Source organism: Bombus terrestris, chromosome 9 (assembly GCF_910591885.1).
Source record: "Bombus terrestris chromosome 9, iyBomTerr1.2, whole genome shotgun sequence".
Lineage (NCBI taxonomy): Eukaryota > Metazoa > Arthropoda > Insecta > Hymenoptera > Apidae > Bombus > Bombus terrestris.
The window spans coordinates 10,719,426-10,740,718 of NC_063277.1; the positions used below are offsets into that span (position 1 = coordinate 10,719,426).

Sequence of the window (21,293 nt, forward strand, 5' to 3'; positions counted from 1 at the left end):
ATTTTCGACTCATCGGAAGAATCAGATCACGAACGAACGAATCTGAAATAAACGAGAAGATAAGAGCCGATGGAAACGAATCTTTGGGAACGTATCGTGTTAGAAATGCGACTTAATTCGACCACCAAACGCAATGGTGCAATGGTATTTTTCCCTGTTACTGAAGTGTACATAGTAGGTATGTCTACAAAATGTACAAATAGTCACGCAAAAAGATGTTTTTTTTTTCGAAGAATTTAACAATTAATTATCACACGAGGAATGAATCTATTTAATTAATCGAGGTACACGAGAAAAATGAATCGTCCATCGCTTTACACGCCTACTTCTTTGGTCAAGGACTAAAGTATATCTTTACGAGATTCTCGGTGACTAACTAATTGCGAACAATTCAACTTTCTCGTACTTATCTATAAATTGAAGAAATTCATTCATATATATCGTGTATTTGAAACGCGATGATTTCAAATTTTATCAATTTTTGCTCAAGCTCTGAGATTTTATGAATGTAGAATAGAATATAACGACGTTCTTTCAGTACGTTGTACTGTGAAAAAAGTCGTCTGTTTTTTAATATGATATAAATGGCACTTTGAGGATATTAAAGAAGTTTCTAAATTCTTCTTCCTTTTCTTCGAAGAATTTTTTAATTTCCATAAATGAGGATACATTTTGCTTCAAGATTTTTGGAATCGAAGTATGATTTTGATGAGTCGAGTATTTTTAATTACTGATATATACTTTTTATCACTGTATTACTTTAACACGTTGACTGCCACGCGTGTTTTCAAAGAAATGTCCGCTAGGCCACGCATGCAGCAGTACCAGACGTTCTCTGCTAGATATTTTGATATTTTAGTAATGCGAATCGCTCATGTGGCGGTCTCAAGAATGATCTTTCGTTTCGTTTGTTCGCAACATTAAAACCACTAGCTGTTATTGAATATAACGAAGGAAAGTGTGGTATAGATTATTCCGACCAAATGGTTTTTTATGTCACTACAATTAGAAAAGTAATCAAATGGTACAGAAAACTTGGCATTCAACTCCTTCTGGAAATTTCTGTTGTAAACGCTTTGACGGTTTACAAAATTGCAACAAGGAAGAATATAAATATTAGAATATTTAGTCAATTATTAGTTGCAAAATTATTAGGGTTGTCTGAAAATATAAAAAATCCTTGTCTTCGACGGAGTCGGCATAATATCGCCGTTTGGAAAAATGATTCCGGAAGAAGCATTAGATGCGCATGCAAACTATGTTATGCAAATAAAAGACTTCGAATGGACAGAACAAAGGCACAAAAGAATTTGAAGAAAACAACAACTTATTGTCCAAATTGTCTCGATCAACCTCAGTTATGTATAGAATGCTTTAAAGTTTTACATTCTAAATAATTTTTTAATAAACCATTTTCGTATTACTTTTACAACAATTCAACAGTTTTATTATTATGGAATATCTTTTCAAATAACTACGACGATCCTTCGCAAGTAGTTAAATAAGCGACACCCGAATATGGGTTACGCGGCCCGACCAGAAACTTTGCTGACACCCGATTACGGGTGCCGTGGCAGTCAACGTGTTAATGAGTAATTCGATCTTTCATATTCGGATACGATTTTCAAGTATCGAAATTTAGGTATTAAACGAAATGAAATATTAACAAAATGAGGACTAATGAGAAGAAAGACGTCTATGTAAGGACAAAGAGATTTCCAACGAAACTCTGATATGAGTTAAATTTGATTTAAATCCCTATAATTTACCACATTTACCAATCATTATGTTACATTAAATTTCAATTTGATGATCCTTATGATCAAGACATGATTCTTTTTAAATAACAAAACAGTTATTACTTTGTATAACTGTCTTTCCTAATATGTATTATTACTCGTATCACGTGCTTTATGACGATTGTACAATTATTTAGTACCAAAAATTTCGTCCTGTCTAAAATTAAAAGATCCCTTTCAAATAGCAACAATGCTTCAGCCGAGACGTCCTCGAGATTTTTTAAACCACGAGGAACATCTTCGTCGAACTGTACAATTGTCCGATATACCGCTACTTTTGACATACGTGTTTCAATCCATTTTGGAATTCTTCGATCTTTTTTATAGCAAAACTGACAAAAGCGAGCTGAGAGGCGTGTGTGCTGTGTTTGGATATGCAACTGAGTCTACAAATCTCGAGTGTATTCGCTCGGTTCGACTTCTTTATTTGATTATTTCCGTTTAACGATCCACGATTTCTCATTATCTCGATTCGTAAGATTTATCGTATATGTTCAGAGTTAGCCAGGATATTGGTCACATTTTCGCGTTTAAATGACATACATTACTGTCCATAAGTATTCGGATACTTTCAAATTATAAAATAAAATAATTCAGTATCTCATTCAATAAGCGACGAATGTCTCAATTTTTACTTCAACAGATTAGGAATCCGAGTAACGAGCTAACTCGTTTGCTCAATTGACAAATCAAAATTTCAGTTGTGGCACGATGTAAAGAATTAATAGAAAACAAACGTTCTTCGATTATAACTTTAAGATATCATAATATTTTTCGACTAAATTGTATCAACTGCCCAAAAATATATGGACGATAATGTATGAATCGCGAAAACGATACGAAAACGGGTTCGCCGAGTTCCGTTAAAAGGAAAAGAAAAGTACGACGGGAGAAACAATAGAAGGGAACTTCGGATATGCTGTTTTTCTCCTGTATGTGATACTTTTTCGGAGTTCCGTGTGACGACATTTCCTTTCGAAATTCCGTCTCTCGCATTTCCATTCACACCATTCACAACCCAGACACAGCTGCGAATATGCGATTTTCGTTTCGGCGTTACGCTTGAACAAGCTGAATATTAAAGACGCATCTACACGAAGAAATAGAGTTTTACTATTTTTTTTATCCATTTTTTTTTTTTTTACTTTTCAATCTTAAGTTCTCGTCTAACGAACAAACAGTGTTTATTTAGAGTTTATGTATATTTATATATGTAATAATAATAATAATAATAATAATAATAATAATAATAATAATAATTAATAATTCATAATATCAATTCATCCCAACAACAAGTTTTAAGGTATCGTTTGATAGTATTTCTGTTATTTTCTCTTTTTTCTCTCAGTTTCATCTCGTCTTTTATCAATCGTACTTTCTTTCCTCGTCAATATATCTCTCTGTTTATTATATATTTATATTTATATATTTATTTACTTTTTTCATATATATGTATAGACTGATATCAACACGTATAACATCGAATTCTTCTATTAATCCGTTTTTTTTTTTTTTTTTCTTTATTTCATTTTCGCGAAGAGAATTGCAGTAGCTGAATGATTTCTTAATTACAAGTCTTCCGTCTTCTCTTATTTCTTTTTCTGTTGTGTTCTTTTTCCTCCTTTCTAACTAACGCGCGTGAAACGACCGGAAACCCGACAGAGTCCGATCCGATCGTTCATTGTTTTTCATCCATTTTTAGTTTCGGCGTTTCGATTACTGAACGACACTTTTCGCTATTTTATTTGTTTATCCCCCCCTGCCCTATTTTCGTCGCAATATGTTATGCTCTATGAGGAAACGAAATTCCGTTTCCGAAAGGCGTTTCTTTCTTCACCTTTGAATACTCGGGTTCTCTCGTCTTCTATCTGACTGACCTCTAATGATTCCCATAGATTGTATCTATTCTCTGTTTTTTAACAGACACGCGCGATCTTTGTAATTACTTGTACACACATAGCTAAGCTCTTACTAATCGTGGAATGAAACTGTGATGTGTCATTTGCTTATAATCTTTCGGCTTTGTTTCTTGATTTTGGATTACGAGTCTACAGTTTAACCTTTCGCTATCTCATATGTCTATATCAGTTCAAGTGAGATTATGGAGTTTAAAAATTAAACTACTCACTAGATTCAAATTAATTAATTACGTATAATTATTATATAGTTACGTATAGTAGGAATTGTTATTTTATATAATATTAATATAAAGTAAAAAGAAAGGTATAAAATAGCAGAAGATTAAACTGAGATACGTTAGTCGAAAGAAAATACAAATCCGGGAATAATCTCGGTTACGACATTATTGTGACACGGTGCATTGACACAGATGATTCTATATAATATATATGTATAGATATATTATATATAGCACTGTACAGTCGATAAAAAAAAAAAGTTTCTGGATGAGTATTTTACGTGTTATGCAGTCTGCTTAAACGAATTCTCGCATAAATCAGAAAAGTAACAAGACAAAGACTTCGTCTGCCACATCATTCCTATACTTGTACGATCACTGCATTTGTTTTCATACAATTAATGTTTTGAATAATATTTTTAATATTTCTCGAATAATATTTCGAATAAAATTGCACGTTTAACTCTTGATTGATACCAAGCATTGAGTATGGTAAGAAAAAGAACTTTGGTTCCACTTGAACTCACATGGTAATGATTAATTACCTAGTCCAAGCACAAGTAACATATTAATACATTCACTGCTACTATAATTATTTCAAATAGTGACATTTTGTTTAATTCATTGTCTCTTACAGTCTGTTCATCTATGAAAAGGCACAAATTTAAAAACACAATAGCTTTGTCAGCAAAATTATTTACAATTAAAATCTATTTCAATACGTGGCGCAATATAAATATGCGTCGGTAGCAGCGAATGCGTTAAGCAAGAAACAAATTCGCCTTGAAAATTTCTCTTTAAATGCAAAGATTCGTTCAAATAACCTGCAGAATGTCGGAATGTGATCGAGTCACTTCTAATGGGCAAAGCTCCCGTCTCTTTTAAGGATAATTGTACAAAAACTCGTTTGCAAGTATAATTCAGCTTGCAATAAGACGTGGCAGTATTATTAGTAAGTAAACAGTGTAATACGATATGATACAGAGAGCAAGTGTAATTGGAAATCATAACTAAGGCGCAAAACCACGCGTCGAAAGTTAACGATGCCCAATTATCGTTTCAAAGTTTCGTTTTTTGGGTCAAGAGGGTTTCTAACTCTGGAGTACTATGATGGGATACTGCATTCTTCGCTCAGTTTTTTTTCTTTTTTTTAACTATTTTTATGACTCGATAACTTTATTATCCATGTTTTCGAATAATTTTTTGATTTGGAGAGACGAAAATTATTTTATTATTACATTTGTATCTATAATAAAATTGTTGTTAAATTTATTAGAAAAAATTTTAATTAATACACAATTAATAATATCAATATGTAGTATCGATATATAATATAATTTTTCGAACTCGAGGTGTAAATTAAATACGCGGATTAAATTTTTGTACTTGTTGTTATCTACTTTCCAAAAAAATGGCCACTCATTTCAAAGTAAAATATAATATCAATCGTTCAATCACTCTTTTTTGATCGATATACCTGAACTAAATTAACTGCCGTTTGAATCAATTTATCTGAGGGTGTAAAATTCTTTCACGTGAATGAAAAGCCATAATTATTAAAAAGAATCATTATATGAACTGTTTGAATCAAACGAATTGAGAAAAATGAAATCCTACTACACTTTCTTCTGTTTTTGATTTTCTTCTGTTAATGGTTGGAGCAGACAATTTCTCAATGTAGTATTGATTAATTAAGATCTGCGTATAGATAGTATTGCAGAGTTTTGGGAAGGTTTAGCTTTACCTATGTTATGTACATCGACAGAGTTCTCATAGAACCAATTTTCATTTGATTCTTCGGCGATGCCGATAAGGTGGCGACTCGTGTACCTCGCCGCGTGATTCATGCGCCATGAGAAATGACGTTCATACATACATACACACAGAAATATAGCATATCATCGTTAATGAAATCGAAGTACCATAATTAGGCGAGTCGTATGTTGTACGAAAAAGCTTTATGGCCTGAATGATCAATGGCGTTCGATCTAAACCGACGTTAGACGCGTGACGCGTTAGGAATATATTATCCTTATACCTGCGTTTCTTCTAAAATATCGGTATAGAAAGAACAATTGGATCCTCCACAGCTTGGTTGAACTTTCGTATGGTCATAATCCTAGGTCGTTCAGAAAAGAGGAACGCCAGCATGGTAACTTGAATCGAGTAAAATAAAATAAGAAGAAACATGCTCTTCTCTGCCAGCCTAACGAGAAATTGAATAGAATTGCTTTAGAAAAGGCCAACCCTCGTTGCCCTTGTACTCGAAGAAAGTTCCCCGAAATGTCTGCTCTATCTTCACGTTCGTTCTTTCTCGTTCGTAAAGTTTTCTCTAAATTACTTACTTGGTTGGTACGGTTAATTTATCATTTGGTACGATCAATGGCGCCTCTAACTCGCGAAATTGCTTCGCCGCGCAATCGTCGCCGTTGAAATCTTTTCTCTTCTGTATTTTATTCGTGCGAGGTCCTCGAAGACTCTCGTGTTAGACTTCCTGGGGCATACGAGCGCGCGCACGAGACACCTGACGGTTCCTATCGATACGATAAAACTTCAAATCAAAAGAATCTCTATAGTTACGTAATAACACCTGCACGTTCGTAGCGAACCATTACTGACGACGATAATTCAACTTTGAAACTGCTAAATAGTATGGTTCCTGTTTAAGCTTCGCTCACGTTGCTTATCGATCGGTTAGGCTCTTGTCTGATCGAGACAGAAACCACGACATCTTCTCTTGTAGATCAGGTCAAGAATCTCGACCTGGAGTCGCTTCGCATTCAGGATCGTCCCCGATCCATCGATCGTGCCTTTTTTCATGGGGAACACATATAAGGGGGCCTTTATTCTTTTTCCATTAAAAGCGAGGCGAAAGCCAAAACCCCTCGAACACAGTTTACGCAGCGACACTTGAGAGATCGCGGACCACTCTGATCTCTACGAATATTCGAGAATAGAGTCGTTCGAGGACCGATATCATCGACTCTGACGAACACGCGTTCAAAACAACTTCCTTCAAAGTTCAGAGTTCAAGTTCGAAGTTCGAATCCGGATCTCGTGCACTGCGTTTTCTTGGACGAGGACGATCGGAGACGGTCCCGAAATAAATTCCTAGGTGCACCTATGACAGACTTAGAAGAGATTCGGCCTTAAAGCAGCCACTTGGCCACCAGGATCATGATCAAGTTTGATGCGAGGCTAGTGATTGACGCGGTTCCGGTTACCCTGATGTCGCTGTCCTTCAGTAAGACTGCATCGATTACGTGGATGATACCGTTGGTGCACTCGACGTCCGGACGAAACACTCGAATCCATGTACCCTCCCACTCGATCTGGTAACCTGCAAAGAGAAACGATTTCCATCGATAAGTTGTGTCGATATTCACTTACAAAGCTGGATCGATAGATTAGATGAACGAAGCGAGTTGTGATGTTTGCAGCGATAGAAAAATTCCAGTGAGCGTTCACTTGTCGAGCATGAAGTCCGGCGTCATTAAATTACATTTGAACGTCAAGTTTTCAATCTATCGAACACGAAGACGCAAAATGCATGTAGCAAATATTCATAAAGTTATACACTTGGTATTTCGTAAACTGTTGTACTTCTTCTTTTTTTATTTTTTGTTTAAATTAACATATCTTTCGCGTTTCGAAGTGTGTAGCATTTCGTTTGGTGATCAACTGACTGGAAGTTAAGTTAATCTATCGTTTGTTGGAAAATCGTGTGTGTTACGAGTAGCAGTCGATCTGAAAAAGCTCGAGAAATGTGATTATCATATATAGATGCGTAGTATTGTGAATATCATTCGATGCAGACGTTTTGTAAATTTTATATTGAGGTTGTTAAATAATAATTGGTTATTTCAACGATACAATTAAGAAGATCGAGAATCATTTGTAACATTTTTTCAAATAAGATATTCAGCCTTGTTCATACGTACTAGGACGCTTATAGAAAATGAGGTAAATCTGAAAAATGATCAGGTATTTGTTAAAACCTTTAGAGAAAAGAAAAAAAATTTTCCAAATAATAGCATTAATTTTTTTCTTGTATGTATTATTTATTCAATCGCTGTTTTAATTAATTAATTTTGGTATATGAATTATTAGATCATCCAAGGTATTTGTTATATTCCTGGTTACATGCAATAAATTCCACAAATGATTTTACAAATGAGATTCAAATTTTTACAAACTTCATTGAATTTTCTAACTGGGAGGCGTGTCTCATAAGAGACCAGTAAGTATCCTGATATTTATAAACGAAGATGAAACTTCCAGCAAATCTATAATTGTATGGTTAAAACACGGCAGTATTATGAAGTTATAGAAGAAAGCAAAGGAATTAATTTAAGACAGTAAAAAGAAAAAAAAAAAGAAAAAAATAGAAGAGAAGCGTTCAAAGAAATACGATAAACAGACTGATGACTCTCGCTTGCTCTTTTCATTTTTAAGTTAGCAATTTTCATCTTTTTCCAGATACCATGAGGTATCTTTCGTCTGCAATTTTATGCTCATGGTTCCTCTATCCGATTCAATTATTCTGTTGTTTCTCTCTTTGCTTCGTTATTTCTTTCGATATTACCACGTGTTTCGCTCCCCTGTCGTGTTCTTTCTGCGCGTCCATTCGTTGCATCGGTAACAATTTCGTTGCAAATAGAAAACGTTCTCGCGATTCGCACGATTCGTGGCCAAGCGAATGACCGAGCAAAGCACGTAGCAATTAGCACCAGCGGTAATCAAGGAATTTGCATTTAAATGGTGGTCGAAAGGTGCATAATAAATCGTCTTGCGGTCTCGACCCATAATTGTGCACGTTCTTCGTCGACCTCAGCTCGCCGAGAGTGCCCCGGAAGCCACCAAATTACCGTGTATCGAAATCGAATCCCGCTATGGTGAATCTATTCTTTCTTTCTTTTTTGTGATTTCACGACCATTTATCGAATATAAAATTCATCAATTTTATTATGGAAGATGTCTTTGTTATCTAAACTATTAGTGACGGAATAGATAATTGTTTGGAATTTTTAATAACTTCAATATTCATTTAGACGACGTGTCGAATTGTAAAATTCGATAATGGTTTTGAAAAAGGTATTTTTTAATCTAACATAGAGAAAATTTATACTTATTTTCAATTTTTACTAATTTGTCTAACTTCGATATTTAGTTGACGCTGGCCATGAAAGAATATTTCCAAATACTTGAAATTATATCACAATGTATTTTCAATTTCATAATAAGTTATTTAAAGATAAATTCTACATCAAAATAAAATCGTTCTGTTATCTGTTACTTATAAATTATTTTACATATTTAATCCTAGAAACGTGAATAATATTGTCAAGTATCTCAAGCTATTTTATTAGTACGTGTCTTTAGTAGCTGATTACTTAATCAACGAATGTAACTACTAAATAACGAAATTTTTATCAAAAACGTGGCTTCTATCTCTCCATTTCTAATATCTTTTTGCAAATGAAAGGTTTTTATACTCGTATAATAGCGTACATAGGAATCCTTTGAAGCGAATTTGTGGCAAACAAACTGTTCTGCTTTAGAACGGGATGTGACACAGAAAGCTCGGCGCAAAAAGCTTGTAAATTAAAACAGACGATAGATAACTACAGTTGAGGACAATTTGCAGTTGTCCATATCGTTCTATTCCGCGTTCGTCACGTCCATTTATCGTCGCGAAAGGAAATGGCAGCCAATATATTTCGCGCAAAACCGTTCGCCATCTATCCCGGGTCCGCAACTTTTTCTCATCTTCTCGTATTTTCTCGTACGAAATAGACATAATACAAATTTATGTCGAAACTGATATCTTGTTCGCATGTATAGTACAATGAATACGTAGTAGCGGGATAACGACCAAGTTGCGATATTTTCAGAGTTGTTTTATTACCTCCTGCGTTTCTCTTTTCTTATTCATTAATTTTTTCCACGGTATAACATTAATACTCTACACTCTCCTATTATATTCTATCATTATGCGTTTCAAAATTATGCATTTATTGAATAATGAAGATTAAACAATAACGAAGAGAAAGTGTAATCTCTTGCAAATACGAAATTCCATATAACGAGAAAATAGTTTTCCACGGAAAATGGAAATGATATATCCTTGAAAATGAGAAGACAAATATTCTTTAAAATCCCAACATTCATCATTAGAATCGAAGAATTATGATTCGTGGTAATTAGACTGTGAATATCTATGGATTAATTGGACATTTGCGCAGAATATGCCTATATAATATGCGAAAATGTATGAAATATCCAAAGTAAAATGCTCATTTCAATATTTAGTAAGTAGATTAGATTTATTTAGTTACGTGCATGAAAGTATAAAATCCAACGATAATAACTTTCTTAGCTGTCCAATTAGTTCCTTTCTACTTATGTTTTCTTATCCTTTTTCGTAAATCTAATAATTTTTCATCCCTGTTCATCCTTGTCAGGCTTATATTTTCACAAAATTCAAAGAAAAATATCAAGTACTAATCGTTCGACGGAATATTTAATCGGGGAACATAAAACAAGAAATTTGATATTAACATGTGCAGGAACGCTTTCGTACGATCAGCGATATTTTCACAGAAAAAGCGACGACGGTGACGATGAACACGATTGTATGGGTTAATCGTGTTCACGCCGGAAGCTAGTCCTGCGTTTTTACTGTAACAAGCTTAATCGACTTGTTCAAGCGAATAACAAGCAATATGTATGGCGTGTGTCAGTCGTTTTCCTGTAAAATCATAAAAATACACACTGTGCAAATTGTTCAAACAATTAAATGTTACAATACCCAGCACGATTTATAAAATTTAATACGCCAATTGTTATTAATTTTGGCGTTGGCGGAATCGACTATTTTGCTATTGGTGAATGATTACACGATGAGAATACAACGATGAATGCTGGAAAAATTTGAGTGAGCTCGAGCTCGGGCATCCTGTTTTCTTATTGTCTTTGCGGTTATTTTCGCTTATTTCTTATCATAAAATATTCTACCGCATGAGAGTGAACTTTCATATCCGTATCTAATTTTCTTTACTTCAAATATTAGAATAAGAAATAACAGAAACTCTTATATTGTTAATATCTCTATTATATTTAACGCAATACAATATTTATATTTCAAAATTAAATATAGTAGTTTCCGACTGTCTATCTTTGAAATTCGAAAAATTTACTATACTCCAAAACCAATTCTACAACTTCTCACTTAAAGGAAGAATTAAAAATTAAATTGAAAAGAGGTTCACCAACAAGAATCACGACAGACACAAGCATGTACTGTATTAGCAATCTATCAATGAATTGTTTCACATACAGCGAGCACGACAACGTGAACAATCGTCACAACAACGAGTTTAGTCATCCTGTTACCTTAGTCAAACCAAAGAGACAATGTAAGAAGTTCATCAAGAGAAAGATAAGGGCTGCGTCTATCTACGTTGATGATAGTTAGATTTATTCGAATATGGCTGGAAAGTACAGATACGTATTTTGCTCATCGTGCACGCGTACGATTCAGAAGCATTAACAACGTGAACAATTGTGAAGTAGAGAAGCGCGTTCTACATATTCTGAGCATAAAGAAGCATTCCTTTCAAGCACTGAGACTGCGTGAAACGCGCGTACTTGATCAGATTTTAACGCAAATGAAACGTGATTATAATACGTGTTAGTAATTATGTGAACGAGGACACGTGATCAAACGACTCTCGTACATAGTGGGCTCGTGTTCAAATTTGTCATATTGAAAAAATCGTTTTGTGTCATCCTTTGTCGAATGTTCGTGTATTTTGTAACAGTGTAAACGATAAATGTGTACATTTCGAAATCTGCAGCTCCAAGTACGCAGGTGACTTGATTAATTTTCAGAATAGAATGCAGATACAAGTTACGTCAACGTTTGAAACTGTCTTTATTACTCGACTTTTATTCTTCAATTTTTATCTTACCACATTTAATAAGAATTCTTTTTTAGCAAAAAATTTATTCAACTTACGCTAGATTACTGTAAAATCTTTTATGAATATATTATGTATGTTACACAAAATATTTTGGAGCATTTTCAAAGGTTCAAACAAATTCGAGAATATACATGGAAAATGCAATACGTTTAGTATAAGTATATATTTTACAGAAATCACAAAAATATTTAGTACAACGTGTGAATAATTGTTTTAAACTTATAATTACTGTCAAAGATGTTTTCGTTGAATATAATGGTTAACTGACTCAAGTATAATAAAATGACAATAAATTGCAGTAAATATCTGTTATCTCTTGTGTTCTTTTTCAGATTTCCTTCAAACTTTACTAACATAACCATAATAGTTGTGTCTCATTATAGCGCTGATGAAATTTCAAAATGTTTTGTATAATACACATGATATATTCACAAAAGATTTCTAGGTAAGCTCAGCACAAGTAAATCACTGTAGGTCTAACGAATGAGATAGATGTAGCAATAAATTGCACACTAATTCATTATATCTTGTGGATGATAATTTTTCTATTATTGAAACCCTGATTTGTCTCAACTGGATGGAATTGGAGTTGATCTATACATGTTTGTAGTTGATTAGAATTATGGTTGTTAATGAAAATGAATAAAATGAAAAAATGTTAAAATTCCTATTATCGATATGTTCTTCGTTTTGAAACGATTCACACATAAGCCCAACTTATTAGAATATAGAATCGAATTATAAAATTTGGACAATGAAATTGACGCGTTTGTAGGGAGCAATCGCCAGAAACTTTTGGCAGACTGTCATCGCTTGATCTTTACGTTTATACATTTATCGTACATCGAAAATACATTATATTTACTACCAAGTAGATCTTTCTCTTTAATATTATACGTAATCAAAATGTGCGCGCGTTAAACATAGTGCGTGAAAGTGCGAGGAACCCTTCACAAAATTGACAAATGTGCGCAGAGCTCGTACTAGTGAAAGCACGTGTCGTCGCTCATCGGCGACGTCTAAAGACTGAACTCACTCACCGAAAGTTTTTGGTCGGATCATGTTTTCATCGTACGTGTCATCTAAATGTAACCAAATAGCACCAGGTTTGAAAATGAACAGAAAAAGCCCCATAACATGGAGCGTGTGAGTACAAAGCGTTATTTTCTTGTTTTATCCGTTTCGAGAAGAGCAAGAACAAAAAATAGGATACATATACGATACCTGGACACATTTACGTTTAATACTGACAGAAGGATAAATCGAAACAAACGTCGAGTGTACCGTTGAGTTGAAGAATATCTGAGCAATTGCAAAAGTGCTTATGCAAAACGATTATTTTTTGAGACGACGTGATTATCTTTACTCACTTTCGCCAGCTTCACGGACACGAAGCTTCAGACTGTCTCTGGCTGCAGGAAGAACGAAGGTCTCGTTGTGTTTCATCTCTCTTAGCTTCGCCATCGTGTACGCCTCATCTGCTATCACGAGGTGTCGTTCTAAGATTTGTCTCGCCTATAAGCAGATTTACATGTTAGATATTGTAGTGTAGATTTTCCTCGATAGAAAATTGGGGTTGGAAAATTATTTTTGTGAAGTGATCGCTGCCGTCAATACGTTGATAACATGAGAATTCACTAGAAGGATGTTTCTTTGGGAAATTGAAATTAAGATATATAAATATCATAATTCTGGTTCATAAGAAAATGCATTAAGTATAAAGTATTATGTAGCATTATGTAAAAAAAATGGAGGTGATCTTGAAATCTTCGAAAATCTTCTATTATTCCTCTAATTTATAGTATTTGTATAATGTTTTAAGTATTTGGATGATAATAACAATTATTTTCATCTATCGTCATGTAGCAGTAGTTCTAAATTATTAAATTCTTATAACAATACTTACGTGATAGCTGTATTCAGCCATGAAGATCTTTTTCGTAGTAGATGGGTAACTGATAGCAGACACACTCCAGGCATAATCGCGTGGGACAAAGTATGTAAAACGCGTCCTCGTTTCGTTCAGCTGACTGTTGAATCCGATGCGTTGTCCAAGGAAGTAGGTGGAACTTGAAAAAGATAAGGAAATAAATTGAAGAAATTTATGATTTATACAAATGAATCAACATTAGAAGAAAACCAATGTAAGATACAAATACTTCTACTTTCTAGCATTTTAAGAAACATTCTATAAAACGGTATTTTTAAGAAAGGGAAGAAGAAAGGATTATTCTTCTATATCCATGATTTTGGCTAAGTCTTTACGTTATACGTAAGTAAACGATAAATGTAATAATGAAAATAAATTTATCGTCCTACATAGGATTATCAGAAAGAATATATTCCTATTATTGATAACTGACAAAACACAATATTTCTTATGCTCCCAAAGAGTTGCTTTCTGGAGAAGTTAATTAATATAATATATAATATATAATATGTAATAATTTTCACATGAATAATACTCTCTACATAAAAATATCTCGAAAAATGTATCTATCTTCTTCGATCGAACAAATTTCCGTTCACTCCCCAAAAATTTGATCCTGAAGGGGTTAATTAACTATCATCACGGGAATCTCACATTACAATCTTTCAGCCAACAGTTAAAGATATCTCACACATCCACATCTCTGCAAGTGTCTTCCTTCTTGACCTTAACTTCTAGAGTCTTCACCCTTACCCGTCCAAACAGTCCATAAGGGAAACAAGTGGGTCTCGATTGTGGCTTTCGAACTCGATCCACCATATCCGTTTCCTCAAGACACATACAGTAATAGAGCAGTTAACTATAGCCTGAGGCATACGATCCTCTTAGAAACCAGCCTAAGCGTTACAATACAATACGATCGATCGAAGAGATCGAGAAATTTTCCACGTTCCCGTGAATGGTATCATTCGTTTTGAAACAGTTTGTAAATCAAGAGCTGATAGTCAGCGAGTGGCAAAAGGGTAGAACGTTGAGGCAAACAAATCGATGTAGTGGATCTTGATATTCGTAAACGTATAGACGTGACGTATAGGCACAGCCAGGGAGAACTACTACTATCAATGGCTCCTCTCGTCTACAGTCTAGATATCATGGTGTGGGGTGATGGAATGCTGACATCACCATCCATCCACCGCATCGAATAACGATAGCTATCGTATAAAGGGGCTAATGGCATTAAAGGCACCGTATAACCGATCGTTTCCTGGGCAATGGTTGTTCAACGTTTCCACGTAACAAGATGGGATACTTGGTGGCCATCCTACCCTTCATAATGCTGCATCGTTTCCGGCGAATATATCGTACACTAATAAATTCGTCTCGCCAGATGTTTCCAAATGTTACGTTTGAGTTAATACGTTTCATCGTTAGAGAAAGAGAACGACTACTCTGCTGAAGTGTTAATTATATTTATTTGGACGGAAATTTTACGTTGAATTATCGGATTCGAGAAATGTGATGCAGCGGAGGTTTGATTATCTGACGCTTTATATATAATTTATATTTCGTTTGAAATTTAATAATTTTGCTCAATTATTTCCATTTTGTGCTTCACAATATCTGATACTACATGTATTTCCAAATTTCTAGAATACCGATGTAAATACATCTATTTTTTGTTCATCAACTATCATACATTTTTCATAGCCCATAAAAGACGTGATACGTGTTGACAATTAGCAAACGCTTGTTGATAACGACGCTCTTTCTCTACGATTTTTATTTTCCTTTTCTTCGATGAATGACAAACGTTTTACCAGATATTCATAGAGCTTTAGATCGATGGAAAATCGTTCGGATCAGCTTCATATACGAATCGCATCAAACGCATAAATGTTTAGTTATGGAAGTTTACTCATTTAACGGGGTTTTAGCGTCGCGAAAGTTTATTTATCGGTTATTGGAATATCATTTAATTGGATTTTCCATTATCGATGCATCGATAATTGAAATAACGAGAGGGGAATTAAATCACGGTGGATCTGGTTGCGCAATATTCATACGGTTCGAACATGTACTTGGAATCAGTTTCATTAGAGCAATCTACCGGAAATGGAAATATACATGTTTCGTGCATGAAAAGAATGTTTCTTCATGTAATGCACACGATAGTTGGACGCATACAAATTTCCATACAAATTGTTTCTCTTTCGTAGTTGAAGTACAACACTGTACGAAAGTCTTAGTTTACTTAACAAATTATTTATGAACAAAAATCAGTTTTAAATGTGTGAATGTCACAGGAGAGATGCATGACAAGTATATTCCTCGTTTGAACTGACACGCATAAATTGAACATTTTTTTGGGAATAATTTAATTCTGGTTGAATGCAGAAGCGATTTCAATAGAAAATCGAATGCAATTGCATTCAGTACGAATTTAATAGATCGACGTGTAATTGGTAAAATCACCAAATTCTTTACATAAGAGGTCCACTTACTGTATCAGTTAAACAAAGCACGTTAATGGTAATTGGACTGAAAATTTATCATGTTCTTTAATTAGATTTAAGGACAAAAAAAATTCGAAGCACATAGTGGAATAATTAAAATCAATTATTTTGCGATGAAAATTATTTGTATGACGGAACAAACAAGATTTTTTCTAGACTACACATTTAAGTAGTTTCTGATATAATTAACAGAATCGGTTTAATTTATAAAATGGGTCCTCTGTGAAATATACAAGAATATAATTAATATAATTATAGTTCTATACCAGTGTAGTAAACAACGACAAAGAAGATAAAATTAGTTCATAGATTATTTGACTGTATCAATTTTGTTGTAAAAATTCTCTGTGTTACATATTCTCTAATATTTACTCTAATAGATATCCTAATACAAATACATATTTGAAATAATTGCATAAATAGAATTGAGATCTAAAATTCAATCTTAATAAGTTGTAACAGGAAATCACTCGATCATCAATGATGCCAAAAAAAACATTATTTAGCTCTTAATTAGTATCGATAGGTCCTAAATGATCCACAGTAACTTGCGTTACATGAATTACTTAGTGTAAACCAGTCCATTTTGATTTATATTTCATATTTCATGAGATAGAAACCATCGATGGCATTTATCACGAAAAATAGAGGATATATGATAAATAAAAATTAATTAAACTGTTAAAAGACATCTAAGTTCACATTGAAGAAATTTAAAATTTCACTCTACTAGATATTTCAATTTTAATTCGAAGGTATATTGAGTGTTACAAAGATATTAACATACTTGAGCATAGGGTCGGTTCTAAGCTTTTCCAGCACATTGGTATAGGGCACACCAAGAACTCTGTCGATGATGTGAATCAGTCCATTGGTAGCAGCGATATTTGCAGTGACCACTGTTGCGTTCACGCCACCACCTTCGACGGTCACTATCTGGTTTCCGCTTGGTTCCTGGACCACATTAAAGTACAGCTTCTTCCTGTCTGCTGCTGTGGCAACCTATAAAAGAACGATGAATCTTAAAGAAAATCTCAAAAATATACTCAGCATGCTCTACACATCGAAACATCGATATTATATATAGCTATTAATGTAGAAAGAGAAAATAAATAATCCGTTTCTTCGAATAATTCGCTATTTACTATGGTATGCTGATAATGTCATTACTCAATTATTTATTGAGCTTCAATACATAGTTACATTGTGTTATACTAGAACGAAACGTTTGATTTCACTTCATTAAAATTTCATTTAATGCAGAATTATTTCTAAATATGAATTTACATAAATATCGACTAAAAACTAAAAAAGGGTCTAACGTTTTTAAAGGTCATTATAGATCAATTTATCCATAATTAAAATAACCAAAGTTCTGCTTTTATTTTGAGTACTATACGTGAATTATTTAAATACGATAACAAAGTCAAAGGAACTTGACAAATAATTAATAATTAACAAGAGAGCCGTGAGGTGGATGGGGCGATTTTATTCGAAGAACGGTTGAAAGTCAGCCGCGTGCAAACAAGAACTCGTACGTATCTAACTGCAAGTTATAGCGGAAGACGAGGGCCGAGTTTAAATTCATGTACGCTTTCCTACTTGCAGCTTTCTCACAGACCGAAAAGAAGAGAATTAGAAGGAACGTTGTTAGGCACTTAGCAATAAGTCTCCTTTGTTACGTGTGCATTTATTAGTATACTTACGACAGTTAAGAGGAAGAATGTATAATTTCAAGCAGAGATTAATGATCTAAAGTATGTAATTCTGCGCATTTTATTTGTCTTTTAATATTTAAATTAATAGATCATGATACTTTCATAGATTTTGATTTCTTTTTTGAGAGTATATTGTACGATTTCTTTCTACAATATACGAGTAATAAATAAAGAATAATTTTCTTTCAGTCGAATATTCAGAACTTAAGTGTATGAAAACCCATATTTTATATAAACCCATAAACAATTCACATTTGTATGCACATTTTGTTCCTTGAGTCAATTTGGCATGTTGCGATAAATGTGAAGTTGCTTTATTATTTGTAAACGATGTGTGAAATCCTACGTCTGATAATTCACAGAAATCTATTTAAAATGTCTAATAGAATCTAACAGAATCTAGTTCTTACAATCAGTCAAACTTATAATATATATATATATAATAAAAAAGTTTACACGTATACATGTACAAATCTGAGGATTGTTTTATTGAAAATAAATAATAAAATTGCTGTACACACATAAACAAAACTAGTTATTTCTATTATACTCACTGTGACAATGAAAAATAGACGAGAATGTCAGCGATAGATAAAATAATAATCATGTGATAAACATACAAATTATTAGAAACTATAAAGTATAATCATAAAACTATTGTAAAAGGAATGGCACCGCCTATAAACCATTTGACAGTCTTAATTCACGCTTCCGCGAATACCCGTTTAAAGTTGAAAATTTGTTTCCTCATTGGAGTCCTGGCATTTTCGTAGAAAGTTTAATGAGAGTGGTAGCGACGAAGAAAAAGAAGCAAAAAGACTCCAAGATAGGAGAGGGATAAAAAGAAAGAAAGAGAGAGGCGAAGAGCAAGAGAGAGCTTAAGGGTAGTGATTCCTTTTCCGATTGATCCCCTTCTCATGAATTTTCCTACTTGTACTCCCCGCACCACTTCCAGTTACTTTTCTGATCTTGAGTTGCTGCTACTGCATCCGTATATAGATGCATCTACTATCGAGACTAGCGGCTTCAAAGATCAGATCGAATAAATTCCATGAAAATCCACGCCCCTCTTTGGCAAAGAATTTTCCTATAAGCCTTTTTCTACGCGAGATCACTCGGCCGCCTTTTACTTTTTATTCCGCCAGGATCCATGCACTTTCCACGTTCTTCATTTCGCGTTTCATCCGATTTCAATTCTTCTTTTTGCTCTATCTCTCTTCGATATTTAGTGCGCTTAAGCGCAATTCTGCTTTTTTTAATCGAGTTATATCAATTCGAAGCGGACGTAACCTGCCTTTTAATCGTAGTTCACTAATTAGAAACTCAATTAAAATTTCCAACATGTTCGCCGGTTCTACGTCAAAATTTGTACTAATTTATTGATTCATTTATTACACATACGTTACTCATTTGCATCGATAATAAAAAGAAGATAATGAAAAAGAATATGATTGAGAAAATCAGAACGCGAAAGTGTTTTTGATAGATGTCAGATGGAATAGCTTTACGTGAGAATAGGTTTCATACTCTGCCTTTTGCAGCATGCAATCCAGTTCTTCATCTTCTTCCTGTTGGATACAATCTGTCTTTAGGAAGCATCAGTTCTTCTTAATTGGCAATTAGCTAAGTAACGACGACATGGGCGTTATTGATAGATCGAGGATGAAACGTTATTTCCTTCAAAAATTTAGTAATAAATACGAAGACAAAATTCTTCCTCTTGTAACATTTCCTTGAGATAAGTTAGCGTATATTCGACAGCAGGTATACTTAACAAAATTTCTTTATTTAACATATAGCATTTTTTACTCAGCGTATCTAATTTAAAGTTTAAGAAGATTTAAAACAATTTTGATAGACGTTAAATTCGATAGATCTTAAACCGACCAACTCTACTTTTTCGATTCCTCAATTTCGTTACACAAGTAAGCCTATTTTATGTTCGAGTCTCAAAAAAGAATCTTTCATAGCTCATTTATTACAAGAAGGTGACATGAATAATAGTAAATTCCAAGTTAAATTTAAGTATCTGCAACATCATCGTATTATTCTGCTTTACAATTTATGAAACTGTTCAATGTGGCTTCCGAATCGAACTGAATAAAATCTTTCATATCTTGAAGAATCTCATCTGCGAAAGGCCATTAGCCAAAAAAATCCCTCCAAAAAAGGAAATAACCAACAGAATAGTGGAATGAACAAGCCAATAAAACAGCCTACGGATGCAGCGCTGTTTCGCCTTTAATCGTTGTCGTGGACGGTCAGCCAAAATGTCCCCGGGTTTTTATTCACGGAGGTTGGCCGATTTGCATTAAACGGCGCTGCTTTCACGCCAATTTATCGCGGATATGTTTTATGTCGCTCTTCTGCTTTATGACGCGCGGCCCCAGACCCCAATGAGACGATAAAACAACCACGGAAGAGAAACACACCAAACTTTGGTAACGCGCCGCGTTCGAGATAAAACGACTTCTTTTTTTCGCAGCACGACCACGTGTGCGTTGTCGCAAATTAATTTATTCGTCGTCGTTCCGCGAAATGTAATTCCGTTGAATCTGCGTTTGTTTCGAAGCAATAAATGGCACTTGTAGCCTCAGACCGCAGGCTTGTGGCTCCGTGTAATGGCAAAATTAGAGATTTTCTGACGTCTTTTTTCAATCGTTCCTTTAGGTTCAGGACACAAAGTAATTTTATAGATGTATTATACAAAACATTTTAATAATTATAATGATTAGATATATTATAATAATAAGACACGACTGTGTAAGATACCAAAATTTGAAAGGAATCTGACCGCTAACGAAATTTCAAAATGTTTTGAATAACACGCATAATGTAGTCATAAAAAGTCTCTTTCGTAGATTACTATATGGGAAATAATGTACCTTTGATTCGTAAGGAAGTTTATAAGAAATAAGAGATATTGGAAACATAAGTTACATATACAATCAATGTCTTCATACAAGGGAAAAAAGTAAAATTCTCCATATTGATAACAATTACCTTATCGACCGAATATTATGATTAGCTTTAACACTAAACAGATCAAACTGTAAATAATACGAGATATAATAAAATTTGTACAGGATGACATTTGAACGGGATGATCCAGGGTATTATTCCGAATTCGCATGTTCTGTAAGTCGCGATATCTGTAGCTTGGCTAGCGACTGTCGAATTTGATCTGTGAATGCAATTACACGAAATCACC

The 21,293-nt window shown here is 33.9% G+C and overlaps 1 protein-coding gene across 6 annotated transcripts in view; it reads right to left on the reverse strand.

Moving 5' to 3' along the window:
- Positions 1 to 3,300: 3,300 nt before the first annotated feature.
- Positions 3,301 to 21,293, reverse strand: part of LOC100643533 (fasciclin-1) — a 376,846-nt gene continuing 358,853 nt past the window's right edge. For 5 of the 6 annotated variants that reach the window (XM_048408618.1, XM_048408617.1, XM_048408616.1 and 2 more), the window contains 5 exons: positions 17,152 to 17,366; positions 13,828 to 13,990; positions 13,292 to 13,436; positions 12,962 to 13,003; positions 3,301 to 7,276 (listed from right to left, as the gene is read on the reverse strand). In XM_048408618.1, the coding sequence (XP_048264575.1) occupies positions 7,086 to 7,276; positions 12,962 to 13,003; positions 13,292 to 13,436; positions 13,828 to 13,990; positions 17,152 to 17,366 (756 nt within the window). In that variant the 3' untranslated portion in view covers positions 3,301 to 7,085. The remainder of the gene's footprint in view (positions 7,277 to 12,961; positions 13,004 to 13,291; positions 13,437 to 13,827; positions 13,991 to 17,151; positions 17,367 to 21,293) is intronic. The other variant, XM_048408620.1, reaches the window with a different exon arrangement.